Below are 24,753 nucleotides of genomic sequence, written 5' to 3' on the forward strand. Positions count from 1 at the left end.
GTGGAAAGAGTATTTGGAAGAAATGATGAATGTGGGAGAAGGTTTGGCAGCAGATGTTTCGTACATGGTTATAGAGAGTGGAGGGAAGAGGATACAAGGGCTTAAGCAAGAAGGGAAGTAAAAGGGGCAATAATGTGGCTGAAGGTAGGAAAGACACCTGGAGTGGATTGGATTACAGTTAAAATGCTGAAGTATGGAGGAGAAAATATGTTTAGAGTGAATGCATTTGATATGTAATTTAGCAAAGAAGCAGAAGTTTGTGCCGGAGGATTGGGTGAAAGCAATTATTGTTCCTTTGTTCAAAGGAAAAGGTGCTGAGGATGTATGTAGCAGTTATTTGGGAATATATCTGTTAGTATTCCAGGAAGAATGTATGAAAGAGTGCTGGTTGATGGAGTAATGGAAGTGACTGAATTCAGAATAAATGAAGGGCAAGGGGATTTTTAAGAAAAGAAGGAATGTGTGTATCAGATCTATGTGGTAAAAATAACAGTGGAAAAGTATCTAGGAAAAGGAAAAAAGTTGTATGCAGCTGTTATGTATCTGGAGAAAGAGTATGACAGAGTTGAGTGTTAAGGATATATGTGGTAGGAAAACATCTATTGGATGGTGTGGAAACTATCTATAGAGTAGCACCTGCACATGTGAGAGTGGATGGAGAGCTGAGCAAAAGTTTTGATACCATTTAGGTGTGAGGCAAGGTTGTGTGATGTCATTGTGTGTTTTTTAACATATTTATAGATAAGAGTGATGAGGGTGGTGAAAGTAAGATTAGGGAAAGGGGGTGCAGAGATGGAGTGTGGTGGTGAGGAATGATGGCTAGTAACAACCCTGTTTACAGATAATACTGCGTATGTGTCAGAGGTTGAGGGAACAAGAAGTAGGAGACCAAATTGGAGGTGGAAGGATGGAGCGCATCGGGGCCTGAACATGCAGGAGGGTGAAAGGCGTGCAAGAAATAGAGTGAATTTGAATGATATGGTACACCGGGGTCGACGTGCTGTCAATGGATTGAACCAGGGCATGTGAAGCGTCTGGGGTAAACCATGGAAAGTTTTGTAGGGCCTGGATGTGGAAAGGGACTTTGGTTTTGGTGCATCATACATGACAGCTAGAGACTGAGTGTGAACGAATGTGGCCTTTGTTGTCTTTTCCTAGCGCTACCTTGTGCACATGCGGTGGGAGGGGGTTGTCTTGTCATGTGTGGCGGGGAGGCAACGGGAATGAATAAAGGCAGCAGGTATGAATTATGTACATGTGTATATATGTATATGTCTGTGTATATTTTTTTTTTTTATACTTTGTCGCTGTCTCCCGCGTTTGCGAGGTAGCGCAAGGAAACAGACAAAAGAAATGGCCCAACCCCCCCCATACACATGTACATACACACGTCCACACACGCAAATATACATACCTACACAGCTTTCCATGGTTTACCCCAGACGCTTCACACGCCCTGATTCAATCCACTGACAGCACGTCAACCCCTGTATACCACATCGCTCCAATTCACTCTATTCCTTGCCCTCCTTTCACCCTCCTGCATGTTCAGGCCCCGATCACACAAAATCCTTTTCACTCCATCTCTCCACCTCCAATTTGGTCTCCCTCTTCTCCTCGTTCCCTCCACCTCCGACACATATATCCTCTTGGTCAATCTTTCCTCACTCATTCTCTCCATGTGCCCAAACCATTTCAAAACACCCTCTTCTGCTCTCTCAACCACGCTCTTTTTATTTCCACACATCTCTCTTACCCTTACGTTACTTACTCGATCAAACCACCTCACACCACACATTGTCCTCAAACATCTCATTTCCAGCACATCCATCCTCCTGCGCACAACTCTATCCACAGCCCACGCCTCGCAACCATACAACATTGTTGGAACTACTATTCCCTCAAACATACCCATTTTTGCTTTCCGGGATAATGTTCTCGACTTCCACACATTTTTCAAGGCTCCCAAAATTTTCGCCCCCTCCCCCACCCTATGATCCACTTCCGCTTCCATGGTTCCATCCGCTGACAGATCCACTCCCAGATATCTAAAACACTTCACTTCCTCCAGCCTCTCACCATTCAAACTCACCTCCCAATTGACTTGACCCTCAACCCTACTGTACCTAATAACCTTGCTCTTATTGACATTTACTCTTAACTTTCTTCTTCCACACACTTTACCAAACTCCGTCACCAGCTTCTGCAGTTTCTCACATGAATCCGCCACCAGCGCTGTATCATCAGCGAACAACAACTGACTCACTTCCCAAGCTCTCTCATCCCCAACAGACTTCATACTTGCCCCTCTTTCCAAAACTCTTGCATTTACCTCCCTAACAACCCCATCCATAAACAAATTAAACAACCATGGAGACATCACACACCCCTGCCGCAAACCTACATTCACTGAGAACCAATCACTTTCCTCTCTTCCTACATGTACACATGCCTTACATCCTCGATAAAAACTTTTCACTGCTTCTAACAACTTGCCTCCCACACCATATATATGGTATTGCAGTGGAATTTATTAAAAAAGGGGGTGACTGTATTGTTGACTGGTTGGTAAGGTTATTTAATGTATGTATGACTCATGGTGAGGTGCCTGAGGATTGGCGGAATGCTTGCATAGTGCCATTGTACAAAGGCAAAGGGGATAAGAGTGAGTGCTCAAATTACAGAGGTATAAGTTTGTTGAGTATTCCTGGTAAATTATATGGGAGGGTATTGATTGAGAGGGTGAAGGCATGTACAGAGCATCAGATTGGGGAAGAGCAGTGTGGTTTCAGAAGTGGTAGAGGATGTGTGGATCAGGTGTTTGCTTTGAAGAATGTATGTGAGAAATACTTAGAAAAGCAAATGGATTTGTATGTAGCATTTATGGATCTGGAGAAGGCATATGATAGAGTTGATAGAGATGCTCTGTGGAAGGTCTGTGTATATATATTATTTATTTATTTTGCTTTGTCGCTGTCTCCCACGTTAGCGAGGTAGCGCCAGGAAACAGACGAAAGAATGGCCCAACCCACCCACATACACATGTATATACATACACGTCCACACACGCAAATATACATACCTATACATCTCAATGTACACATATATATACACACACAGGCATACATATATACACATGTACATAATTCATACTGTCTGCCTTTATTTATTCCCATCGCCACCTCGCCACAATTGAAATAACAACCCCCTACCCCCTCATGTGTGTGAGGTAGCGCTAGGAAAAGACAACAAAGGCCCCATTTGTTCACACTCAGTCTCTAGCTGTCATGTAATAATGCACCGAAACCACAGCTCCCTTTCCACATCCAGGCCCCACAGAACTTTCCATGATTTACCCCAGACGCTTGACATGCCCTGGTTCAATCTATTGACTGCACGTCGACTCCGGCATACCACATCGATCCAATTCACTCTATTCCTTCCCTGCCTTTCACCCTCCTGCATGTTCAGGCCCCGATCACTCAAAATCTTTTCCTCTCCATCTTTCCAACTCCAATTTGGTCTCCCACTTCTCCTCACCTCACACCACATATTGTCCTTAAACATCTCATTTCCAGCACATCCGCCTTCTTGCGCACAACTCTATCCGTAGCCCATGCCTCACAACCATACAACCTTGTTGGAACCACCATTCCTTCAAACATACCCATTTTTGCTTTCGGAGATAATGTTCTCGACTTCCACACATTCTTCAAGGCTCCCAGAATTTTCGCCCCCTCCTCCACCCTATGATTCAATTCCGCTTCCATGGTTCCATCCGCTGCCAGATCCACTCCCAGATATCTAAAACACTTTACTTCCTCCAGTTTTTTCTCCATTCAAACTTACCTCCCAATTGACTTGACCCTCAACCCTACAGTACCTAATAACCATGCGCTTATTCACATTTACTCTTAACTTTCTTCTTTCACACACTTTACCAAACTCAGTCACCAGCTTCTGCAGTTTCTCACATGAATCAGCCACCAGCGCTGTATCATCAGCGAACAACAACTGACTCACTTCCCAAGCTTTCTGTATAAAAGAAAGAGACAGGAGGTCAAGAGAAAGGTGCAAGAGGTGACAAAGAGGGCAAATGAGAGTTGGGGTGAGAGAGTATCATTAAATTTTAGGGAGAATAAAAAGGTGTTCTGGAAGGAGGTAAATAAAGTGCGTAAGACAAGGGAGCAAATGGGAACTTCAGTGAAGGGCGCAAATGGGAGGTGATAACAAGTAGTGGTGATGTGAGAAGGAGATGGAGTGAGTATTTTGAAGGTTTTTTGAATGTGTTTGATGATAGAGTGGCAGATGTAGGGTGTTTTGGTCGAGGTGGTGTGCAAAGTGAGAGGGTGAGGGAAAATGATTTGGTAAACAGAGAAGAGGTAGTAAAAGCTTTGCAGAAGATGAAAGCCGGCAAGGCAGCAGGTTTGGATGGTATTGCAGTGGAATTTATTAAAAAAGGGGGTGACTGTATTATTGACTGGTTGGTAAGGTTAATTAATGTATGTATGACTCATGGTGAGGTGCCTGAGGATTGGCGGAATGCGTGCATAGTGCCATTGTACAAAGGCAAAGGGGATAAGAGTGAGTGCTCAAATTACAGAGGTATAAGTTTGTTGAGCTAAATGAGTGTGTTAGCGGTTTTGATGCACGAGACCGGGTTATAGTGATGGGTGATTTGAATGCAAAGGTGAGTAATGTGGCAGTTGAGGGAATAATTGGTATGCATGGGGTGTTCAGTGTTGTAAATGGAAATGGTGAAGAGCTTGTAGATTTATGTGCTGAAAAAGGACTGATGATTGGGAATACCTGGTTTAAAAAGCGAGATATACATAAGTATACTTATGTAAGTAGGAGAGATGGCCAGAGAGCGTTATTGGATTACGTGTTAATTGACAGGCGTGCGAAAGAGAGACTTTTGGATGTTAATGTGCTGAGAGGTGCAACTGGAGGGATGTCTGATCATTATCTTGTGGAGGCTAAGGTGAAGATTAGTATGGGTTTTCAGAAAAGAGGAGTGAATGTTGGGGTGAAGAAGGTGGTGAGAGTAAGTGAGCTTGGGAAGGAGACCTGTGTGGGGAAGTACCAGGAGAGACTGTGTACAGAATGGAAAAAGGTGAGAACAATGGAAGTAAGGGGAGTGGGGGAGGAATGGGATGTATTTAGGGAATCAGTGATGGATTGCGCAAAAGATGCTTGTGGCATGAGAAGAGTGGGAGGTGGGCTGTTTAGAAAGGGTAGTGAGTGGTGGGATGAAGAAGTAAGAGTATTAGTGAAAGAGAAGAGAGAGGCATTTGGACGATTTTTGCAGGGAAAAAATGCAATTGAGTGGGAGAAGTATAAAAGAAAGAGACAGGAGGTCAAGAGAAAGGTGCAAGAGGGGAAAAAAAGGGCAAATGAGAGTTGGGGTGAGAGACTATCAGTAAATTTTAGGGAGAATAAAAAGATGTTCTGGAAGGAGGTAAATAGGGTGCGTAAGACAAGGGAGCAAATGGGAACTTCAGTGAAGGGCGTAAATGGGGAGGTGATAACAAGTAGCGGTGATGTGAGAAGGAGATGGAATGAGTATTTTGAAGGTTTGTTGAATGTGTCTGATGACAGAGTGGCAGATATAGGGTGTTTTGGTCGAGGTGGTGTGCAAAGTGAGAGGGTTAGGGAAAATGATTTGGTAAACAGAGAAGAGGTAGTAAAAGCTTTGCGGAAGATGAAAGCCGGCAAGGCAGCAGGTTTGGATGGTATTGCAGTGGAATTTATTAAAAAAGGGGGTGACTGTATTGTTGACTGGTTGGTAAGGTTATTTAATGTATGTATGACTCATGGTGAGGTGCCTGAGGATTGGCGGAATGCGTGCATAGTGCCATTGTACAAAGGCAAAGGGGATAAGAGTGAGTGCTCAAATTACAGAGGTATAAGTTTGTTGAGTATTCCTGGTAAATTATATGGGAGGGTATTGATTGAGAGGGTGAAGGCATGTACAGAGCATCAGATTGGGGAAGAGCAGTGTGGTTTCAGAAGTGGTAGAGGATGTGTGGATCAGGTGTTTGCTTTGAAGAATGTATGTGAGAAATACTTAGAAAAGCAAATGGATTTGTATGTAGCATTTATGGATCTGGAGAAGGCATATGATAGAGTTGATAGAGATGCTCTGTGGAAGGTATTAAGAATATATGGTGTGGGAGGCAAGTTGTTAGAAGCAGTGAAAAGTTTTTATCGAGGATGTAAGGCATGTGTACGTGTAGGAAGAGAGGAAAGTGATTGGTTCTCAGTGAATGTAGGTTTGCGGCAGGGGTGTGTGATGTCTCCATGGTTGTTTAATTTGTTTATGGATGGGGTTGTAAGGGAGGTAAATGCAAGAGTCCTGGAAAGAGGGGCAAGTATGAAGTCTGTTGGGGATGAGAGAGCTTGGGAAGTGAGTCAGTTGTTGTTCGCTGATGATACAGCGCTGGTGGCTGATTCATGTGAGAAACTGCAGAAGCTGGTGACTGAGTTTGGTAAAGTGTGTGGAAGAAGAAAGTTGAGAGTAAATGTGAATAAGAGCAAGGTTATTAGGTACAGTAGGGTTGAGGGTCAAGTCAATTGGGAGGTGAGTTTGAATGGAGAAAAACTGGAGGAAGTGAAGTGTTTTAGATATCTGGGAGTGGATCTGTCAGCGGATGGAACCATGGAAGCGGAAGTGGATCATAGGGTGGGGGAGGGGGCGAAAATTTTGGGAGCCTTGAAAAATGTGTGGAAGTCGAGAACATTATCTCGGAAAGCAAAAATGGGTATGTTTGAGGGAATAGTGGTTCCAACAATGTTGTATGGTTGCGAGGCGTGGGCTATGGATAGAGATGTGCGCAGGAGGATGGATGTGCTGGAAATGAGATGTTTGAGGACAATGTGTGGTGTGAGGTGGTTTGATCGAGTAAGTAACGTAAGGGTAAGAGAGATGTGTGGAAATAAAAAGAGCGTGGTTGAGAGAGCAGAAGAGGGTGTTTTGAAATGGTTTGGGCACATGGAGAGAATGAGTGAGGAGAGATTGACCAAGAGGATATATGTGTCGGAGGTGGAGGGAACGAGGAGAAGAGGGAGACCAAATTGGAGGTGGAAAGATGGAGTGAAAAAGATTTTGTGTGATCGGGGCCTGAACATGCAGGAGGGTGAAAGGAGGGCAAGAAATAGAGTGAATTGGAGTCATGTGGTATACAGGGGTTGACGTGCTGTCAGTGGATTGAATCAAGGCATGTGAAGCGTCTGGGGTAAACCATGGAAAGCTGTGTAGGTATGTATATTTGCGTGTGTGGACGTGTGTATGTACATGTGTATGGGGGGGGGGGGTTGGGCCATTTCTTTCGTCTGTTTCCTTGCGCTACCTCGCAAACGCGGGAGACAGCGACAAAGTATAAAAAAAAAAAAAAAAAAAAAAAAAAAAAAAAAAAAAAAAAGTTTGAGTATTCCTGGTAAATTATATGGGAGGGTATTGATTGAGAGGGTGAAGGCATGTACAGAGCATCAGATTGGGGAAGAGCAGTGTGGTTTCAGAAGTGGTAGAGGATGTGCGGATCAGGTGTTTGCTTTGAAGAATGTAGGTGATAATTACTTAGAAAAGCAAATGGATTTGTATGTAGCATTTATGAATCTGGAGAAGGCATATGATAGAGTTGATAGAGATGCTCTGTGGAAGGTATTAAGAATATATGGTGTGGGAAGCAAGTTGTTAGAAGCAGTGAAAAGTTTTTATCGAGGATGTAAGGCATGTGTAAGTGTAGGAAGAGAGGAAAGTGATTGGTTCTCAGTGAATGTAGGTTTGCGGCAGGGGTGTGTGATGTCTCCATGGTTGTTTAATTTGTTTATGGATGGGGTTGTTAGGGAGGTGAATGCAAGAGTTTTGGAAAGAGGGGCAAGTATGAAGTCTGCTGTGGATGAGAGAGCTTGGGAAGTGAGTCAGTTGTTGTTCGCTGATCATACAGCGCTGGTGGCTGATTCATGTGAGAAACTGTAGAAGCTGGTGACTGAGTTTGGTAAAGTGTGTGAAAGAAGAAAGTTAAGAGTAAATGTGAATAAGAGCAAGGTTATTAGGTACAGTAGGGTTGAGGGTCAAGTCAATTGGGAGGTAAGTTTGAATGGAGATAAACTGGAGGAAGTAAAGTGTTTTAGATATCTGGGAGTGGATCTGGCAGCGGATGGAACCATGGAAGCGGAAGTGGATCATAGGGTGGGGGAGGGGGCGAAAATCCTGGGAGCCTTGAAGAATGTGTGGAAGTTGAGAACATTATCTTGGAAAGCAAAAATGGGTATGTTTGAAGGACTAGTGGTTCCAACAATGTTGTATGGTTGCGAGGCGTGGGCTATGGATAGAGTTGTGCCCAGGAGGATGGATGTGCTGGAAATGAGATGTTTGAGGACAATGTGTGGTGTGAGGTGGTTTGATCGAGTAAGTAACGTAAGGGTAAGAGAGATGTGTGAAATAAAAGGAGTGTGGTTGAGAGAGCAGAAGAGGGTGTTTTGAAATGGTTTGGGCACATGGAGAGAATGAGTGAGGAAAGATTGACCAAGAGGATATATGTGTTGGAGGTGGAGGGAACGAGGAGAAGTGGGAGACCAAATTGGAGGTGGAAAGATGGAGTGAAAAAGATTTTGTGTGATCGGGGCCTGAACATGCAGGAGGGTGAAAGGAGGGCAAGGAATAGAGTGAATTGGATCGATGTGGTATACCGGGGTTGACGTGCTGTCAGTGGATTGAATCAGGGCATGTGAAGCGTCTGGGGTAAACCATGGAAAGCTGTGTAGGTATGTATATTTGTGTGTGGACGTATGTATATACATGTGTATGGGGGTGGGTTGGGCCATTTCTTTCGTCTGTTTCCTTGCGCTACCTCGCAAACGCGGGAGACAGCGACAAAGCAAAAACAAAATAATATATATATATATATATATATATATATATATATATATATATATATAGCAGATATAGGGTGTTTTGGTCGAGGTGGTGTGCAAAGTGAGAGGGTTAGGGAAAATGATTTGGTAAACAGAGAAGAGGTAGTAAAAGCTTTGCGGAAGATGAAAGCCGGCAAGGCAGCAGGTTTGGATGGTATTGCAGTGGAATATATTAAAAAAGGGGGTGACTGCATTGTTGACTGGTTGATAAGGTTATTTAATGTATGTATGATTCATGGTGAGGTGCTTGAGTATTGGCAAAATGCGTGATAGTGCCATTGTATAAAGGCAAAGGGGATAAGAGTGAGTGCTCAAATTACAGAGGTATAAGTTTGTTGAGGATTCCTGGTAAATTATATGGGAGGGTATTGATTGAGAGGGTGAAGGCATGTACAGAGCATCAGATTGGGGAAGAGCAGTGTGGTTTCAGAAGTGGTAGAGGATGTCTGGATCAGGTGTTTGCTTTGAAGAATGTATGTGAGAAATACTTAGAAAAGCAAATGGATTTGTATGTAGCATTTATGGATCTGGAGAAGGCATATGATAGAGTTGATAGAGATGCTCTGTGGAAGGTACTAAGAATATATGGTGAGGGAGGCAAGTTGTTAGAAGCAGTGAAGAGTTTTTTTCGAGGATGTAAGGCATGTGTACATGTAGGAAGAGAGGAAAGTGATTGGTTCTCAGTGAATGTAGGTTTGCGGCAGGGGTGTGTGATGTCTCCATGGTTGTTTAATTTGTTTATGGATGGGGTTGTTAGGGAGGTGAATGCAAGAGTTTTGGAAAGAGGGGCAAGTATGCAGTCTGTTGGGGATGAGAGAGCTTGGGAAGTAAGTCAGTTGTTGTTCGCTGATGATACAGCGTTGGTGGCTGATTCATGTGAGAAACTGCAGAGGCTGGTGACTGAGTTTGGTAAAGTGTGTGAAAGAAGAAAGTTAAGAGTAAATGTGAATAAGAGCAAGGTTATTAGGTACAGTAGGGTTGAGGGTCAAGTCAGTTGGGAGGTAAGTTTGAATGGAGATAAACTGGAGGAAGTAAAGTGTTTTAGATATCTGGAAGTGGATCTGTCAGCGGATGGAACCATGGAAGCGGAAGGTGAATCATAGGGTGGGGGAGGGGGCGAAAATCCTGGGAGCCTTGAAGAATGTGTGGAAGTTGAGAACATGATCTCGGAAAGCAAAAATGGCTATGTTTGAAGGAATAGTGGTTCCAACAATGTTGTATGGTTGCGAGGCGTGGGCTATGGATGGGGTTGTGCGCAGGAGGGTGGATGTGCTGGAAATGAGATGTTTGAGGACAATGTGTGGTGTGAGGTGGTTTGATCGAGTAAGTAATGTAAGGGTAAGAGAGATGTGTGGAAATAAAAAGAGCGTGGTTGAGAGAGCAGAAGAGGGTGTTTTGAAAATGGTTTGGGCACATGGAGAGAATGAGTGAGGAAAGATTTACCAAGAGGATATATGTGTCGGAGGTGGAGGGAACGAGGAGAAGTGGGAGACCAAATTGGAGGTGGAAAGATGGAGTGAAAAAGATTTTGTGTGATCAGGGCCTGAACATGCAGGAGGGTCAAAGGCGGGCAAGGAATAGAGTGAATTGGATCGATGTGGTATACCGGGGTTGACGTGCTGTCAATGGATTGAATCAGGGCATGTGAAGCGTTTGGGGTAAACCGTGGAAAGTTGTGTAGGGCCTGGATGTGGAAAGGGACCTATGGTTTCGGTCATTATTGCATGACAGCTAGAGACTGAGTGTGAACGAATGGGGCCTTTGTTGTCTTTTCTTAGTGCTACTCACACACATTGGGGGGGGGGGGGGATGGTATTCCATGTGTGGCGAGGTGGCGATGGGAATGAATAAAGGCAGGGAGTGTGAATTGTGTGCATGGTTATATATGTATGTGTCTGTGTGTGTATATATATGTGTACATTGAGATGAATAGGTATGTATATTTGCGTGTGTGGGCGTGTGTGTGTGTACATTGTGTATGACGGTTGGTTGTGCCATTTCTTTCATCTGTTTCCTTGCGCTACCTCGCAAACGCGGGAGACTGCGACAAACCAAAATAAATAGATATAAATAAATATGTTGAAATGTATAGGTATGTATATGTGTGTGTTTTGACGTTTATATGTATGCGTGTGTATGTGGGTGGGTTGGGCCTTTTCTTTCGTCTGTTTCCTTGCGCTACCTTGCTAACGCGTGAGGCAGCGACTGAGTATAATAAATAGATAATTTTGATGAGAGCGAAGAGGAGTTGCATAAGGTCATAAGGTTGTTTTATGATGTGTGCAAGCATAGGCAATTGAGGGTAAGTGTGAGTGAAAATATAGCTATGGTTTTGGAAGGAAATATAGTGCACGTATAGATTTTGCAAAACACTGAAGAGTGGAAGAAGAAAGTGTACTAAACTGTTATTGATATGGGGAAGAACAACTGGAAAAAGTGAAAGAATTTAAGGTTTATGAGCTATCTTGGTTAGGTTTGGTGTGATAGAAGCAGAGATAAGGGAGAGAGTACAGGGTAGAAGAGCTGTTGGTTCCCATAATAGAATGATAAAGCATATCAGTGTAAATATGAAAGTGAAGAAAGGATTAAAGGACAGCATATTCTTACCCAAGATGACCTATGCAGTCAGAACATGGGCATGGAATGAGTCACAGAGCTATTTGAGAGTAGCATGTGGTATGACTAGATTAAATGAAGAGTGAATGAGGGGGTGTATGAGAGATTTAGTATGGCAGGGAGTGGTAGAGTGGGTGTAATGTGATAATTTGAGATAGTTTGGGCATGTGAAAAGAATACAAGATGAAGAGTTTACAAGGAGAGTGTATGACGGTACAGTTAAAGTGTATGATGTGAGAGGAAGTCCACATAAGACATGGGGAAATAGAGTGGAAGAGTATTGGAGGGAGAGAAATGGTGGAAGAATGCATGGAATGGGTGTATATGAGGGAGGCATGTAAGGACAGGGAGAAGTGGAGGCTTTTTTGCTGTGGCCACCCCCATGATGGGAGTTCCTGGAGGGAGTGGTCATCAGAGATAGATGGATAGATTGGTAGTGGTCATCTTCTGAAAAAGGTGAAGAGACCTTATGCCATAAGAGCAGTTTTTTACTTTTGATTCATTTAGTTATATACTTTACCAGGTTTGAAAGATGTAGACTGATTCTCAGTGGGCAGTTCAGAATGCATGGAATGATGTGTACAAGGGAGGCATATAAGGACAGGTATAAGTGGAGACTGTTTTGCTGTGGCCACCCTTATGATGGGAATTACTAGAGAGTGGATGTCAGAGATAGATTTATGGATTAGTAGGGATCAACTTCAGAGAAATGTGAAAAGACCTTATGCTTTAAAAACAGTTTTTAACTTTTATTTCACATAGATCTATACTTTGCCAGGTTTGGAACATGCGGACTAATTCTCGGTGGTCAGTTCAGACTTTAGTGGGTCACTCTGGCATGGTACGCTGTCTTCACTTGGCTGGCAATCGTCTCGTCAGTGGCTCAGCAGATGCTACAATCAAGGTAACTTGTACTTTGGACTTGTAAAAGGTATTTTACTGTAAGCATTAGACATCTTTTCTTTGTAGGCAAATGTTCTCAGTTGTTATAAAGGGATTCTGTAACTTGATATATAACATTTATACTGATATTATTGTTCTTGCACTGGTTTCCAGGTATGGGATGTAGAAGAAACCAGTCAGTGGTCATCAATTAATTGTAAAGTCACAATGATCGGACATTCTTCAACTGTTCGATGTCTTCAGGTAAGATTATATGAAGTTATGAGGGTATGTAGATACTGCCATATGGCCTTCTCTTCCATTTATAGTAGTTTATTTCTAATTTTTCTCAAAAATGTTAAATGAAGTATGTTAAGCCATCATTTCTTATGATTTTCCTTTGATCTTTACCTGCATGTGTAATATCATCAAACAGGTAAGTCATCAACAGGAATTAAGAGGTGCACAGAAATATTGCATAGTACTAAGTATAGAACCAGTGTTATTTTATTCAGTAATAATAGAATTTTAATAGAAAAATAACAGAATTTTCACAGGTTTCTGCATATCAGCTAATATATGTATGATTAAAAAGGAAATTAGATACAATGCTGTCAGATATATTTGAGTCTGTCTGTCTCTGTCTGTCTCTGTCTCTGTCTGTCTCTGTCTCTGTCTGTCTGTCTGTCTGTCTGTCTCTGTCTGTCTGTCTGTCTCTGTCTGTCTGTCTGTCTGTCTCTGTCTGTCTGTCTGTCAGTCTCTGTCTGTCTGTCTGTCTCTGTCTGTCTGTCTCTGTCTGTCTGTCTGTCTCTGTCTGTCTCTGTCTGTCTGTCTGTCTCTGTCTGTCTGTCTGTCTGTCTGTCTCTGTCTGTCTGTCTGTCTCTGTCTGTCTGTCTCTGTCTGTCTGTCTGTCTCTGTCTGTCTCTGTCTCTCTCTCTCTCTCTCTCTCTCTCTCTCTCTCTCTCTCTCTCTCTCTCTCTCTCTCTCTGTCTCTCTCTCTGTCTCTCTCTCTCTCTCTGTCTCTCTCTCTCTCTCTCTCTCTCTCTCTCTCTCTCTCTCTCTCTCTCTCTCTCTCTCTCTCTCTCTCTCTCTCAGGAATCTGTCTGCTTGTCTATATCTCTAACTCTCTGTATGTAACTTTCTATCTTTTTATCTGTCTATCTTTTATCGTTACTCCTGTCCCATTTCAGTGGGATGGATTGGATCCATTAACTAGACCACATAGTACTTAGCAAGCTACAGTGTCACATGATTGCTGTGTGGCCTGTGGCATCTCTAGGGTGGAGTGTTTTGATAACTGTTTCTTTCCCTACACTTGAAGCTCTGGAACTCTCCATCCTCTCATGTTTCTCCCAATATCTATGACCTGGCGCATAACAAAAGACAAATTTTTCATTTTCTCCAGTATATGTACACACTTTTGCTCATCTCTTTTTCTTCTCTTTCATTGACTTCTTTATGTTTTAATTAAGGCCTATCCTTGATGTGGACTTTTGTCCCTGAATGGAGCCATGAGGAAAAAAAATTGCACCACCTCTGCAACATTGCTTGACCACTTTATTTTTTTCTTCAGTGTTCAGTGTGTGAATATATAAAATGAACTTCTACACATATAAAAGTGTTTAATTTTTACTTTATATACTAAGTTGATTTATGAGTTGAGACAAAAGTATCCATTTATATTGCTTTCATACTCAAAATGCTTCCAGTGCACTTGACCATGAATCGTATACATGAATGATAACCACGAAGAAAATGAAGGTTTCCTCAGCTGTTATATACAAGGAAGAAAGTGGAAGTTGCAAAATAGAAAAAGACAGAAAAGCAGACACAAGGGAATGTAGTATCAGGTAGAGAAGTGAGAACACAGCGATAGTGGGGACTTTAAGATTATGTAAAACCACCATTTGAAGGCTGTATGTGTATGTGGCGAAAGGAAAGTATTGATTGTAGGCTGCAAGTATTTCTGAAGGAATAATGTTTTCCTGCTGGTGTTTTCTGTTCCAATGATTGTTTTTCTTTTGCCGTCTCATTATAATCCAGTTTAGTGATTTCACATGTTCTTGACATTACAAATTCTTAAGTAAGAAAAATTTTCCATTGCTCTCTTAATTCAACTCTCTCTCTCACTCATGAAATATAAATCAAACAAGCATGGAGTCGGAAGCAAAGAAAATCAGTAAGTATTAACAACAGCCCATCCGTGAAGCTATATATGATAAGATGTTCAGTGAGAGACAAAGGTGAAATGATTGACAGAATGAATAAAGAAATTGGTAGTTAATCAAATTCTATAGAAGTAAGCAAATTTCTAGAAGATGCACTGAATAGAATGGGAGAGAAAAATAGATAAAAGATTTTATTAGTTAGAATGACAAAAAATTCCAGTATAGCAAAGCCTCTGGGAAACATTGCACTGGAGTTACCCTCTGATGGTAGTCAGTCAAGGGTGAGGCATAAAAGGCTAAGAAGCAGCACTTTAGTCTACCAGTTACATCATGGAGTAAAAGGATGAGTGATTAAGGGTGATGATGATGAATGTAAATGGGGTGACTGGTAAGAGTAAAAGGAGGGAGCTTGCCGAGAAATTTAAAAGTTATAGTTTGGACATGCTGGGGATTAGGAAACCCATTTTCTTGGGCAGGGTGTATGGAAATTATGAACACAAGTTATGAGAAGATGTGAAAGGAATGGTATGGATGGGAACGAATGAAAATTTTCAGGAAAGAAGGATGTGCAATTGTGCTATCACCGAGGGTATTGAAAGGTGTTACAGAGCATGGATAAAATGGATCAAGAATAGTGTGGGTGAAATAAGTATGCACAGTATGTGCTAGTGAATATGAAGAGTGTGTGAGATAAGAATGAAATATTTCTGGAGAATTTTGAATGACCACATTCATGGTTTTCAGGAGAAGAGAAAGGTGGTGGTAATAGGTGACATTGATGTGAAGGTGGGATGTGATGAAATTTGTGAGATAGTTGGTAAACATGGAGTTCTTGGAGTAAATGAAAATGGAAGTAATTTTGTGGATGTTTATGCCGAGAGGGTTTTATTCTCTACAAATACCTTTTGCCAGTTGAGAGGATTTTTTGGAGACTGATCATTCCACAGATCCTGTAGGGGTGAGGATCAGGTGGAAGTGGAGATATGGTGTAAGGATGAATAGAGAGGTAAAAATGTTGGCAAGTGAGAAGAAGAATCAGAAGGAATAGAAGGAGGGTGACTTAAAATTGGAAGTGCAGTAAATATAGGGATGCAGTCATGTGTGAATGTGTTTCAGATGTGTAGAGAAAGACTGTGAAGGTTGTAGAATTAGTAATTGGATACAAGGGAAATGCATGGTGGATGGAAGAGATTAGAAATGCTGTGAAAGAGAGGGCAGAAGCATGTGGTAGATTGCTTAAAAGGAATGTTCTTGTAAAAGTTCAGCAAAGAAGGAGAGAAGAATGTAAGATGTGTAAGTGGAATGTTAAGAAGCTGACATAGGAAAACAAAGAAACAGTAGACGAAGAATTGGAAATATTGTCCCTGATTAGAGCCTTGAAAAAGATTTTTCACACAACAGGTGCTCCCTGACTTGTGATGGTCCACTTTATGATTTTTTTATTTTATGATGGTGCAATAGCAGTATGCATTCAGTAGAAACAGTACTTCGAATTTTTAATTTGGTCTTTTTCCGGGCTTCCGATATGTGGTATGATACTCTCTTGTGATGCTGCACAGTTGCAGTGAGTTGCAGCTTCCAGTCAGCCATGCGATAACAAGTGTAAGCAACCTTTACTGTAGTGTACTGTATTGCTTGCAGTTTTTGCATTTTGTGTTTGGTGTTTTTGCATCCCATCATGTTTACAAAATGCCCATCTGTGTCTCCTGCCTCTGGTGAGAAGAGGAAAGGAATTACTCTTGAAATGAAATTGAAGATGATTGCCCAGCATGAAGGTGGCAAGCCAGTAATGGCCATCACACGTGAGTTTGGACTTTCGCAATCAATTATCTTGACCATCTTAAAGGATAAGAAGTGAATCATTGGTGCATTGAAGTCTTCAGCATTGGTTAAATCCACTGTCATCACAAAGAAAAGAGCTGGGCTGATTGATGATTTGGAAAAATTACTTGTCACATGGATGGAAGACATACAGAATACAGAAGCACATACCATGTAGCCAATGGATGATCCAGGCTAAGGCAAGAAGTCTTTTTGGTACGCTGAAATGGTGTGCTGATGATCATACGTATACACAAATGCTTACAGCAAGTCATGGGTAGTTCCAACGCTTCGAGAGGTGTCATGATTTTCATAATGTAAAGGTTAGTGGTAAGGCAGCAAGTGGTGACACTGAAGGTGCTGAAGGTTTTAAGGAAAAGCTGCAATTGATAATTGTAGCTGAGAATTGTTAGTGTTCTGAGAAGGTTTAAGGTAGGCTAGGCTAAGCTATGATGTTTGATAAGTTAGATGTACAGTATTAAATGTATTTTCGAATTTTGATATTTTCAAGTTATGACAGGGTTTATCAGAAGCTAACCCCTTTGTAAGTTGGCACCGGTACATATATGGTATCTCTCAACCACTTTTTTTTTCTTCTTTCAATATTCAGTGTATGAAAGTGTAACATGAGCTGAGTGAAAAAGATTTTGAGTGATTGGGGTCGGAACATGCAGGATGGTGAAAGGTGTGTACTGGATTGAATGAACTATAACAGTGTGGTATACAGGGGTCAACATGCTATCGGTGGACTGGACCAGGGTATGTAAAGTGTCCAGGATAAATTGTGGAAAAGTCTGTGGGGCCTAGCTGTGGTTTTGATGCATTACACATGACACCTAGAAAATGGATGCGAGCGGATGTGGCCTTTCTTCGTCTGTTCCTGATGCCACCTTATTAATGTGGGAAACAGCAATCCTTAGAAGAAAAAAGGAAAAACCATCCACACCTCTTCTTTGCCACATTTCATCTTATGCAAGGCTTTCACCATCGCTTTTCTCTTCACGATTTTCCATGACTGTCACTTTTCATATCACCTCAACCCAAACACCCTACATCTGCCACCCTCTCATCAAATACATTCAACATTCCTTCAAAATAGTCACTTTGTTTCTTCCTCACTTCTTTACTACCTGTTACCTCTTTCCCTTTTGACTCTTTCACCAATGTTCCTATTTGTTCTCTTATTTTTCTTACTGTTTACCTCCTTCCAAAATATCTTACTCTTCCTGAAATTTACTGATACCCACTCCACTCTTATTTTTCCTGTTTTTCAACCCTTGCTCCTTCCACTTGACTTTCTGTTTCTTTCTCATGTATATCTCGAAATCTTTTGCACTCATTTCTTCTAAGGATTGCCGGTATACCTCTCTTTACAATTTCATTAGCAATTTTACTTTGTCATCCCGCCAATCACTACCCTTTCTAACCTATTCACCTCCCATGTTATGCATGCCATATGTATCTCACACATGCCAACATTGCTTCCCTAAACACCTCCCATTCCTCACCCACCCCCCAAGTTTCGTGAACTCTCACCTTTTGGTGTTCTGCACAAAGATTCTCATTCTTCATACGTCTCTTCCAAGGTCACTTACTTTCACCACTCTCTTCTTACCCACATTTCCCCTTTTCTGAAAACCTCTATGAATCTCCACCCTCACCTCTACAAGGTAAAGATCAGACATCCCACCATTGTCCCTTTCAGCACATTTGCATCCAAGAGTGTCCCTCTTTTATGCTTATTGATTAGTATGTAATCCAGATCATGCCCACTGGCCTTCTTTCCTATTCATATAAGTATACTTTTGTATTTCCCTAACCTAAACTAACCAAGGACAGTATTTACAAAAAAAACCCTGTCTGCCTCTCCGTACATTTTTAAAGGCCATCTTACTTTTATGTTTTATTACTTTATCTGTCCTATGTTTGGCCTTGAGTACTTTCTGGAAACATACGGGAATAGAAATGGCAAGGTTCCTGAGGTATTCTAGGTCCATTTTTGGGTCCATAGTGTCTTAATGTCCTGAATCAGGCGAGGCACTGATGAGATGCTACAGAAAGCAGCTTCCTGATAGTGCATTATGAGTGCCCAGTGTGCCTAGAAGTCTCAGGTGTACCCACATTTTCTTGCCTTCAGACAGGAATTTGGGCTTTCTCCTGTATAGAAAGGTAAGATACAGCTATCTTGAAGTACAGGTGGAAGCGAAATTCCTGAAATAAAGTGGCAGCCTGGAAGAGTGAAGAGCATCATTCCCTCAAGATATCCTGAGGCACACTGAGGTGGGTTGGGGGTGCTTACACCATTAGAAATGTTAGTATCAGTGTCAAGTTATGCAATGATTTCTTCCTGAGAGCGTCATATGCTTGTTCCCACTATGAACTTTAACTGTGTATTCCCTAAGAAAATATATTGATGGTGGACATGGCTTTTTGTGCACACTGTTTTCATAATCATCAGTCATTTTTCAGCACAGAAGTCCAGGAGCTATTCACTATAACCCCTCACAAAACTGGATACCCTATTTCTCTCATTTGTACCCTTAACTGCCACATTACTTACATTTGCATTTAAATCACCCATCACTAATACCCAGAATCTTGCATCAAAACTGCAGTCACTCTCCCAGCTGCTCCAGCACTTGCCTCTCAATATCTTTCTTTTCATGGTCAGGTGCATAAGCACTACTGATATTACCCCATTTCATGCCTTCAATTTTCATTTTTGTCCATCTCTCTATCTATCTTTTTTTTTTTTTTTGCTTTGTCGCTTTCTCCCGCGTTTGCGAGGTAGCGCAAGGAAACAGACGAAAGAAATGGCCCAACCCACCCCCATGCACATGTATATACATACATCCACACACGCAACCATACATACCTACACAGCTTTCCATGGTTTACCCCAGACGCTTCACATGCCCTGATTCAATCCACTGACAGCACGTCAACCCCGGTATACCACATCGCTCCAATTCACTCTATTCCTTGCCCTCCTTTCGCCCTCCTGCATGTTCAGGCCCCGATCACACAAAATCTTTTTCACTCCATCTTTCCACCTCCAATTTGGTCTCCCTCTTCTCCTCGTTCCCTCCACCTCCGACACATATATCCTCTTGGTCAATCTTTCCTCACTCATTCTCTCCATGTGCCCAAACCATTTCAAAACACCCTCTTCTGCTCTCTCAACCACGCTCTTTTTATTTCCACACATCTCTCTTACCCTTACGTTACTTACTCGATCAAACCACCTCGCACCACACATTGTCCTCAAACGTCTCATTTCCAGCACATCCATCCTCCTGCGCACAACTCTATCCATAGCCCACGCCTCGCAACCATACAACATTGTTGGAACCACTATTCCTTCAAACATACCCATTTTTGCTTTCGGAGATAATGTTCTCGACTTCCACACATTCTTCAAGGCTCCCAGAATTTTCGCCCCCTCCCCCACCCTATGATCCACTTCCGCTTACATGGTTCCATCCGCTGCCAGATCCACTCCCAGATATCTAAAACACTTCACTTCCTCCAGTTTTTCTCCATTCAAACTTACCTCCCAATTGACTTGACCCTCAACCCTACTGTACCTAATAACCTTGCTCTTATTCACATTTACTCTTAACTTTCTTCTTCCACACACTTTACCAAACTCAGTCACCAGCTTCTGCAGTTTCTCACATGAATCAGCCACCAGCGCTGTATCATCAGCGAACAACAACTGACTCACTTCCCAAGCTCTCTCATCCCCAACAGACTTCATACTTGCCCCTCTTTCCAAAACTCTTGCATTTACCTCCCTAACAACCCCATCCATCTATCTATCTATCATTATTTATTTATTCATTTATTATATATTGTCGCTGCCTCTCATGTCAGTGAGGTGGCGCAAGGAGACAAACGAAAGATTGGCCCAACCCACCCACATACACTTGTATATACATACAAATCCACACACGCACATATACATACCTATACATTTCAATGTATACATATATATACATACACAGACATATACATACATACACATGTACATGATTCATACTTGCTGCCTTTGTTCATTCCTTTCACCTCTCCGCCACGCATGAAATGACACCCCCTTCCCCCCCGCACATGTGAGAGGTAGTGCTAGGAAAAAACGACAAAGGCCACATTCGTTCACACTCAGTCTCTAGCTGTCATGTATGATGCACCAAAACCACAGCTTCCCTTCCACATCCAGGCCCCACAAAACTTTCCATGGTTTATCCCAGACGCTTCACATGCTCTTGTTCAATCCATTGACGGCACGTCGACCCCGGTATACCACATCATTCCAGTTCACTCTCTTCCTTGCACACCTTTCACCCTCCTGCATGTTCAGGCCCCGATCGCTCAAAATCTTTTTCACTCCATCCCTCCAACTCCAGTTTGGCCTCCCACTTCTCTTTCCCTCCACCTATGACACATATATCCTCTTTGTCAATCCTTCCTCACTCATTCTCTCCATGAGACCAAACCATTTCAAAACACCTTTTTCTGCTCTCTCAACCTCACTCTTTTTATTTCCACACATCTCTCTTACCCTTTCATTACTTACTTGATCAAACCACCTCACATGATATATTGTCCTCAGACATCTCATTTCCAACACATCCACCCTCCTCTGCACAATCCTATGTATATCCCACACCTCGCAACCAAATAACATTGTTGGAACCACTACTCTTTCAAACATACCCATTTTTGCTTTCCGAGATAATGTTCTCGTCTTCCACACATTCTTCAATGCTCCCAGAACCTTTGCTCCCTCCCCCACCCTGTGAATCGCTTCCGCTTACATTGTTCCATCTGCTGCCAAATCCACTCCCAGATATCTAAAACACTTCACTTCCTCCAGTTTTTCTCCATTCAAACTTGCTCACGGTTAACTTGTCCCTCAACCCTACTGTACCTAATAGCCTTGCTCAAGAGAAAGATGCAAGTGGTTAAAAAGAAGGCAAAAGAGAGTTGGGGTGAGAGAGTATCTTTAGATTTTAGGGAGAGTAAAAAGATGTTTTGGAAGGAGGTGAATAAAGTGCATAAGACAAGAGAACAAATGGGAACATTGGTGAAGGGGGCTAATGAGGAGGAAATAACTAGTGGTGAAGTGAGAAGATAGAGTGGCAGATATAGGGTGTTTTGGTTGAGGTGGTGTGCAAAGTAATAGGGTCAGGGAAAATGGTTTGGTAGACAGAGAAGAGGTAGTGAAAGCTTTGTGGAAGATGAAAGCTGGCAAGGTGGCGGGTTTGGATGGTATTGCAGTGGAATTCTTTAAAAAGGGAGGTGACTTTGTTGTTGACTGGTTGGTAAAGATATACATTGTATGTATGTTTCATGGTAAAGTGCCTGAGGATTAGCGGAATGCATGCATAGTGCCATTGTACAAAGGCAAAGGGGATAAAGGTGAGTGTTCAAATTACAGAGGTATAAGTTTGTTGAGTATTCCTGGGAAATTATATGGGAAGGTATTGATTGAGATGGTGAAGGCATGTACAGAGCATCAGATTGGGGAAAAGCAGTGTGGTTTCAGAGGTGATAGAGGATGTGTGGATCAGGTGTTTGCTTTGAAGAATGTATGTGAGAAATACTTAGAAAAACAGATGGACTTGATTGTAGTATTCTTGAATCTGGAGAAGGCATATGATAGAGTTGATAGAGATGCTCTGTGGAAGGTATTAAGAGTATATGGTGTGGGAGGTAAGCTGCTAGAAGCAGTGAAATGTTTTTATCAAGGATGTAAGGCATGTGTACGAGTAGGAAGAGATGAAAGTGATTGGTTCCCAGCAGATGTCGGTTTGCGTCACAGGTGGGTGATGTCTCCATGGTTGTTTAATTTGTTTATGGAAGGAATTGTTTGAAGGAATAATGGTTCCAACAATGTTATATGGTTGCAAGGCATGGGCTATAGACAGGATAGTGTGGAGGAGGGTGGATGTGTTGGAAATGAAATGTTTGAGGACAATATGTGGTGTGAGGTGGTTTGATCAAGTAATGAAAGGGTAAGAGAGATGTGTGGTAATAAAATGAGTGTGGTTGAGAGAGCAGAGGAGGCTGCATTGAAATGGTTTGGTCACATGGAGAGAATGAGTGAGGAAAGATTGACATGGAGGCTATATGTGTCAGTGGTGGAGGGAACGAGGAGAAGTGTGAGACCAATTTGGAGTGGGAAGGATGGAGTGAAAAAGATTTTGAGCGATTGGGGTTTGAACATACAGGAGGGTGGAAGGCATGCAAGGAATAGAGTGAATTGGAATGATGTGGTATACTGGGGTCATCATGCTGTCAATAGATTGAAGAAGGGCATGTGAAGCATCTGGGGTACACCATGGAAAGTTTTGTGGGGCCTGGATGTGGAAAGGGAGCTGTGGTTTCAGTGCATTACACATGACAGCTAGAGACTGAGTGTGAATGAATGTGGCCTTTGTTGTCTTTTCCTAACACTCCCTAGTGCGTGTGTGGGGGGAGGGGGGTGCCATATCATGTGTGGTGGGGTGGCGACGGGAATGGATGAAGGCAGCAAGTATGAATATGTACGTTTATGTATGTATATGTTTGTGTATGGATATATATGTATTCATTGAAATATATCGGTATGTATATGTGCATGTGATGGTGTTTATGTATATACATGTGTCTGTAGGTGGGTTGGGCCATTCTTTCGTCTGTTTCCTTGCTATTTCATGTGTGGTGGAGTGGTGACAAGGCAGCAAGTATGAATATGTACATGTGTATATATGTATAGGTACACCATCGAATTTCTGGCAACTGATTGTTCAGCACCTCCTTTAGTCCAGACAAAATTATGTGAGGGAACTTGAAATTACTGGGGCCACCAGACTACTTTACTGGGCGGCCACAAATGGTGTTGTGTGTAGGGTGTACTTATTTACATTCTTTACATTGCACTTGTTGGTGGTGATACTGCAATTCTGTGTTATTCTTAGCTTATTTTGCTAGAATTTAACCCTAGTTCTGGCTTTTAATACATATAAGAGTGTCAGTCATGATTTCAGACATAAACACCAGTCTATATCGATTGAAGATAAAGTAGAACTGTTGAAAAAAATGGACCATGGTGTTTTGGTGCATAAGCTGTGTGATATCTACAGTATTGGTTTGTCAACAGTTTTTGATATAAAGAAGCAAAGGGGGAAAATATTGAAATTCTATGCATTCAGCGATTCCAAAAAGCAAATGATCGAGTGATGATGGAATGGTTTTGATAGCGTCAGAGTGATGGAGTGGACTTGTCAGGTAGCATGATAATGGACCAGGCTAAGTTGTTCCATATTTATTTATTTTATTATTTATTTTGCTTTGTCGCTGTCTCCCGCATTTGCGAGGTAGCGCAAGGAAACAGACAAAAGAAATGGCCCAACCCACCCCCGTACACATGTATATACATACACGTCCACACACGCAAATATACATAACCCTACATCTCAATGTACACATATATATACACACATAGAAACATATACACATGCACACAATTCACACTGTCTGCCTTTATTCATTCCCATCGCCACCTCACCACACATGGAATAACATCCCCCTCCCCCCACATGTGTGCGAGGTAGCGCTAGGAAAAGACAATAAAGGCCCCATTTGTTCACACTCAGTCTCTAGCTGTCATGCAATAATGCCCGAAACCACAGCTCCCTTTCCACATCCAGGCCCCGCAAAACTTTCCATGGTTTACCCCAGACGCTTCACATGCCCTGATTCAATCCACTGACAGCACGTCAACCCCGGTATACCACATCGATCCAATTCACTCTATTCCTTGCCCGCCTTTCACCCTCCTGCATGTTCAGGCCCCTATCACTCAAAATCTTTTTCACTCCATCTTTCCACCTCCAATTTGGTCTCCCACTTCTCTCGTTCCCTCCACCTCCAACACATATATCCTCTTGGTCAATCTTTCCTCACTCATTCTCTCCATGTGCCCAAACCATTTCAAAACACCCTCTTCTGCTCTCTCAACCACGCTCTTTTTATTTCCACACATCTCTCTTACCCTTACATTACTTACTCGATCAAACCACCTCACACCACATATTGTCCTCAAACATCTCATTTCCAGCACATCCACCCTCCTGCACACAACTCTATCCATAGCCCATGCCTTGCAACCATACAACATTGTTGGAACCACTATTCCTTCAAACATAGCCATTTTTGCTTTCTGAGATAATGTTCTCGACTTCCACACATTCTTCAAGGCTCCCAGGATTTTCGCCCCCTCCCCCACCCTATGATTCACTTCCGCTTCCATGGTTCCATCCGCTACCAGATCCACTTCCAGATATCTAAAACACTTTACTTC

At 42.3% G+C, this 24,753-nt stretch overlaps 1 protein-coding gene and 1 long non-coding RNA gene across 2 annotated transcripts in view; both read left to right on the forward strand.

Annotated features, from left to right (window-relative positions):
- The window catches only part of LOC139750888 (uncharacterized), a 330,261-nt gene that overhangs the window by 196,571 nt on the left and 108,937 nt on the right, over nt 1-24,753 (forward strand). The window lies entirely within an intron of this gene.
- Nucleotides 1-24,753, forward strand: part of LOC139750703 (uncharacterized) — a 231,517-nt gene that overhangs the window by 104,084 nt on the left and 102,680 nt on the right. The window contains exons 7-8 of the mRNA XM_071665380.1: nt 12,314-12,439; nt 12,592-12,681. Coding sequence (XP_071521481.1) covers nt 12,314-12,439; nt 12,592-12,681 — 216 coding nt within the window. The remainder of the gene's footprint in view (nt 1-12,313; nt 12,440-12,591; nt 12,682-24,753) is intronic.

Source organism: Panulirus ornatus, chromosome 10 (genome assembly GCF_036320965.1).
Source record: "Panulirus ornatus isolate Po-2019 chromosome 10, ASM3632096v1, whole genome shotgun sequence".
Classification (NCBI taxonomy): domain Eukaryota; kingdom Metazoa; phylum Arthropoda; class Malacostraca; order Decapoda; family Palinuridae; genus Panulirus; species Panulirus ornatus.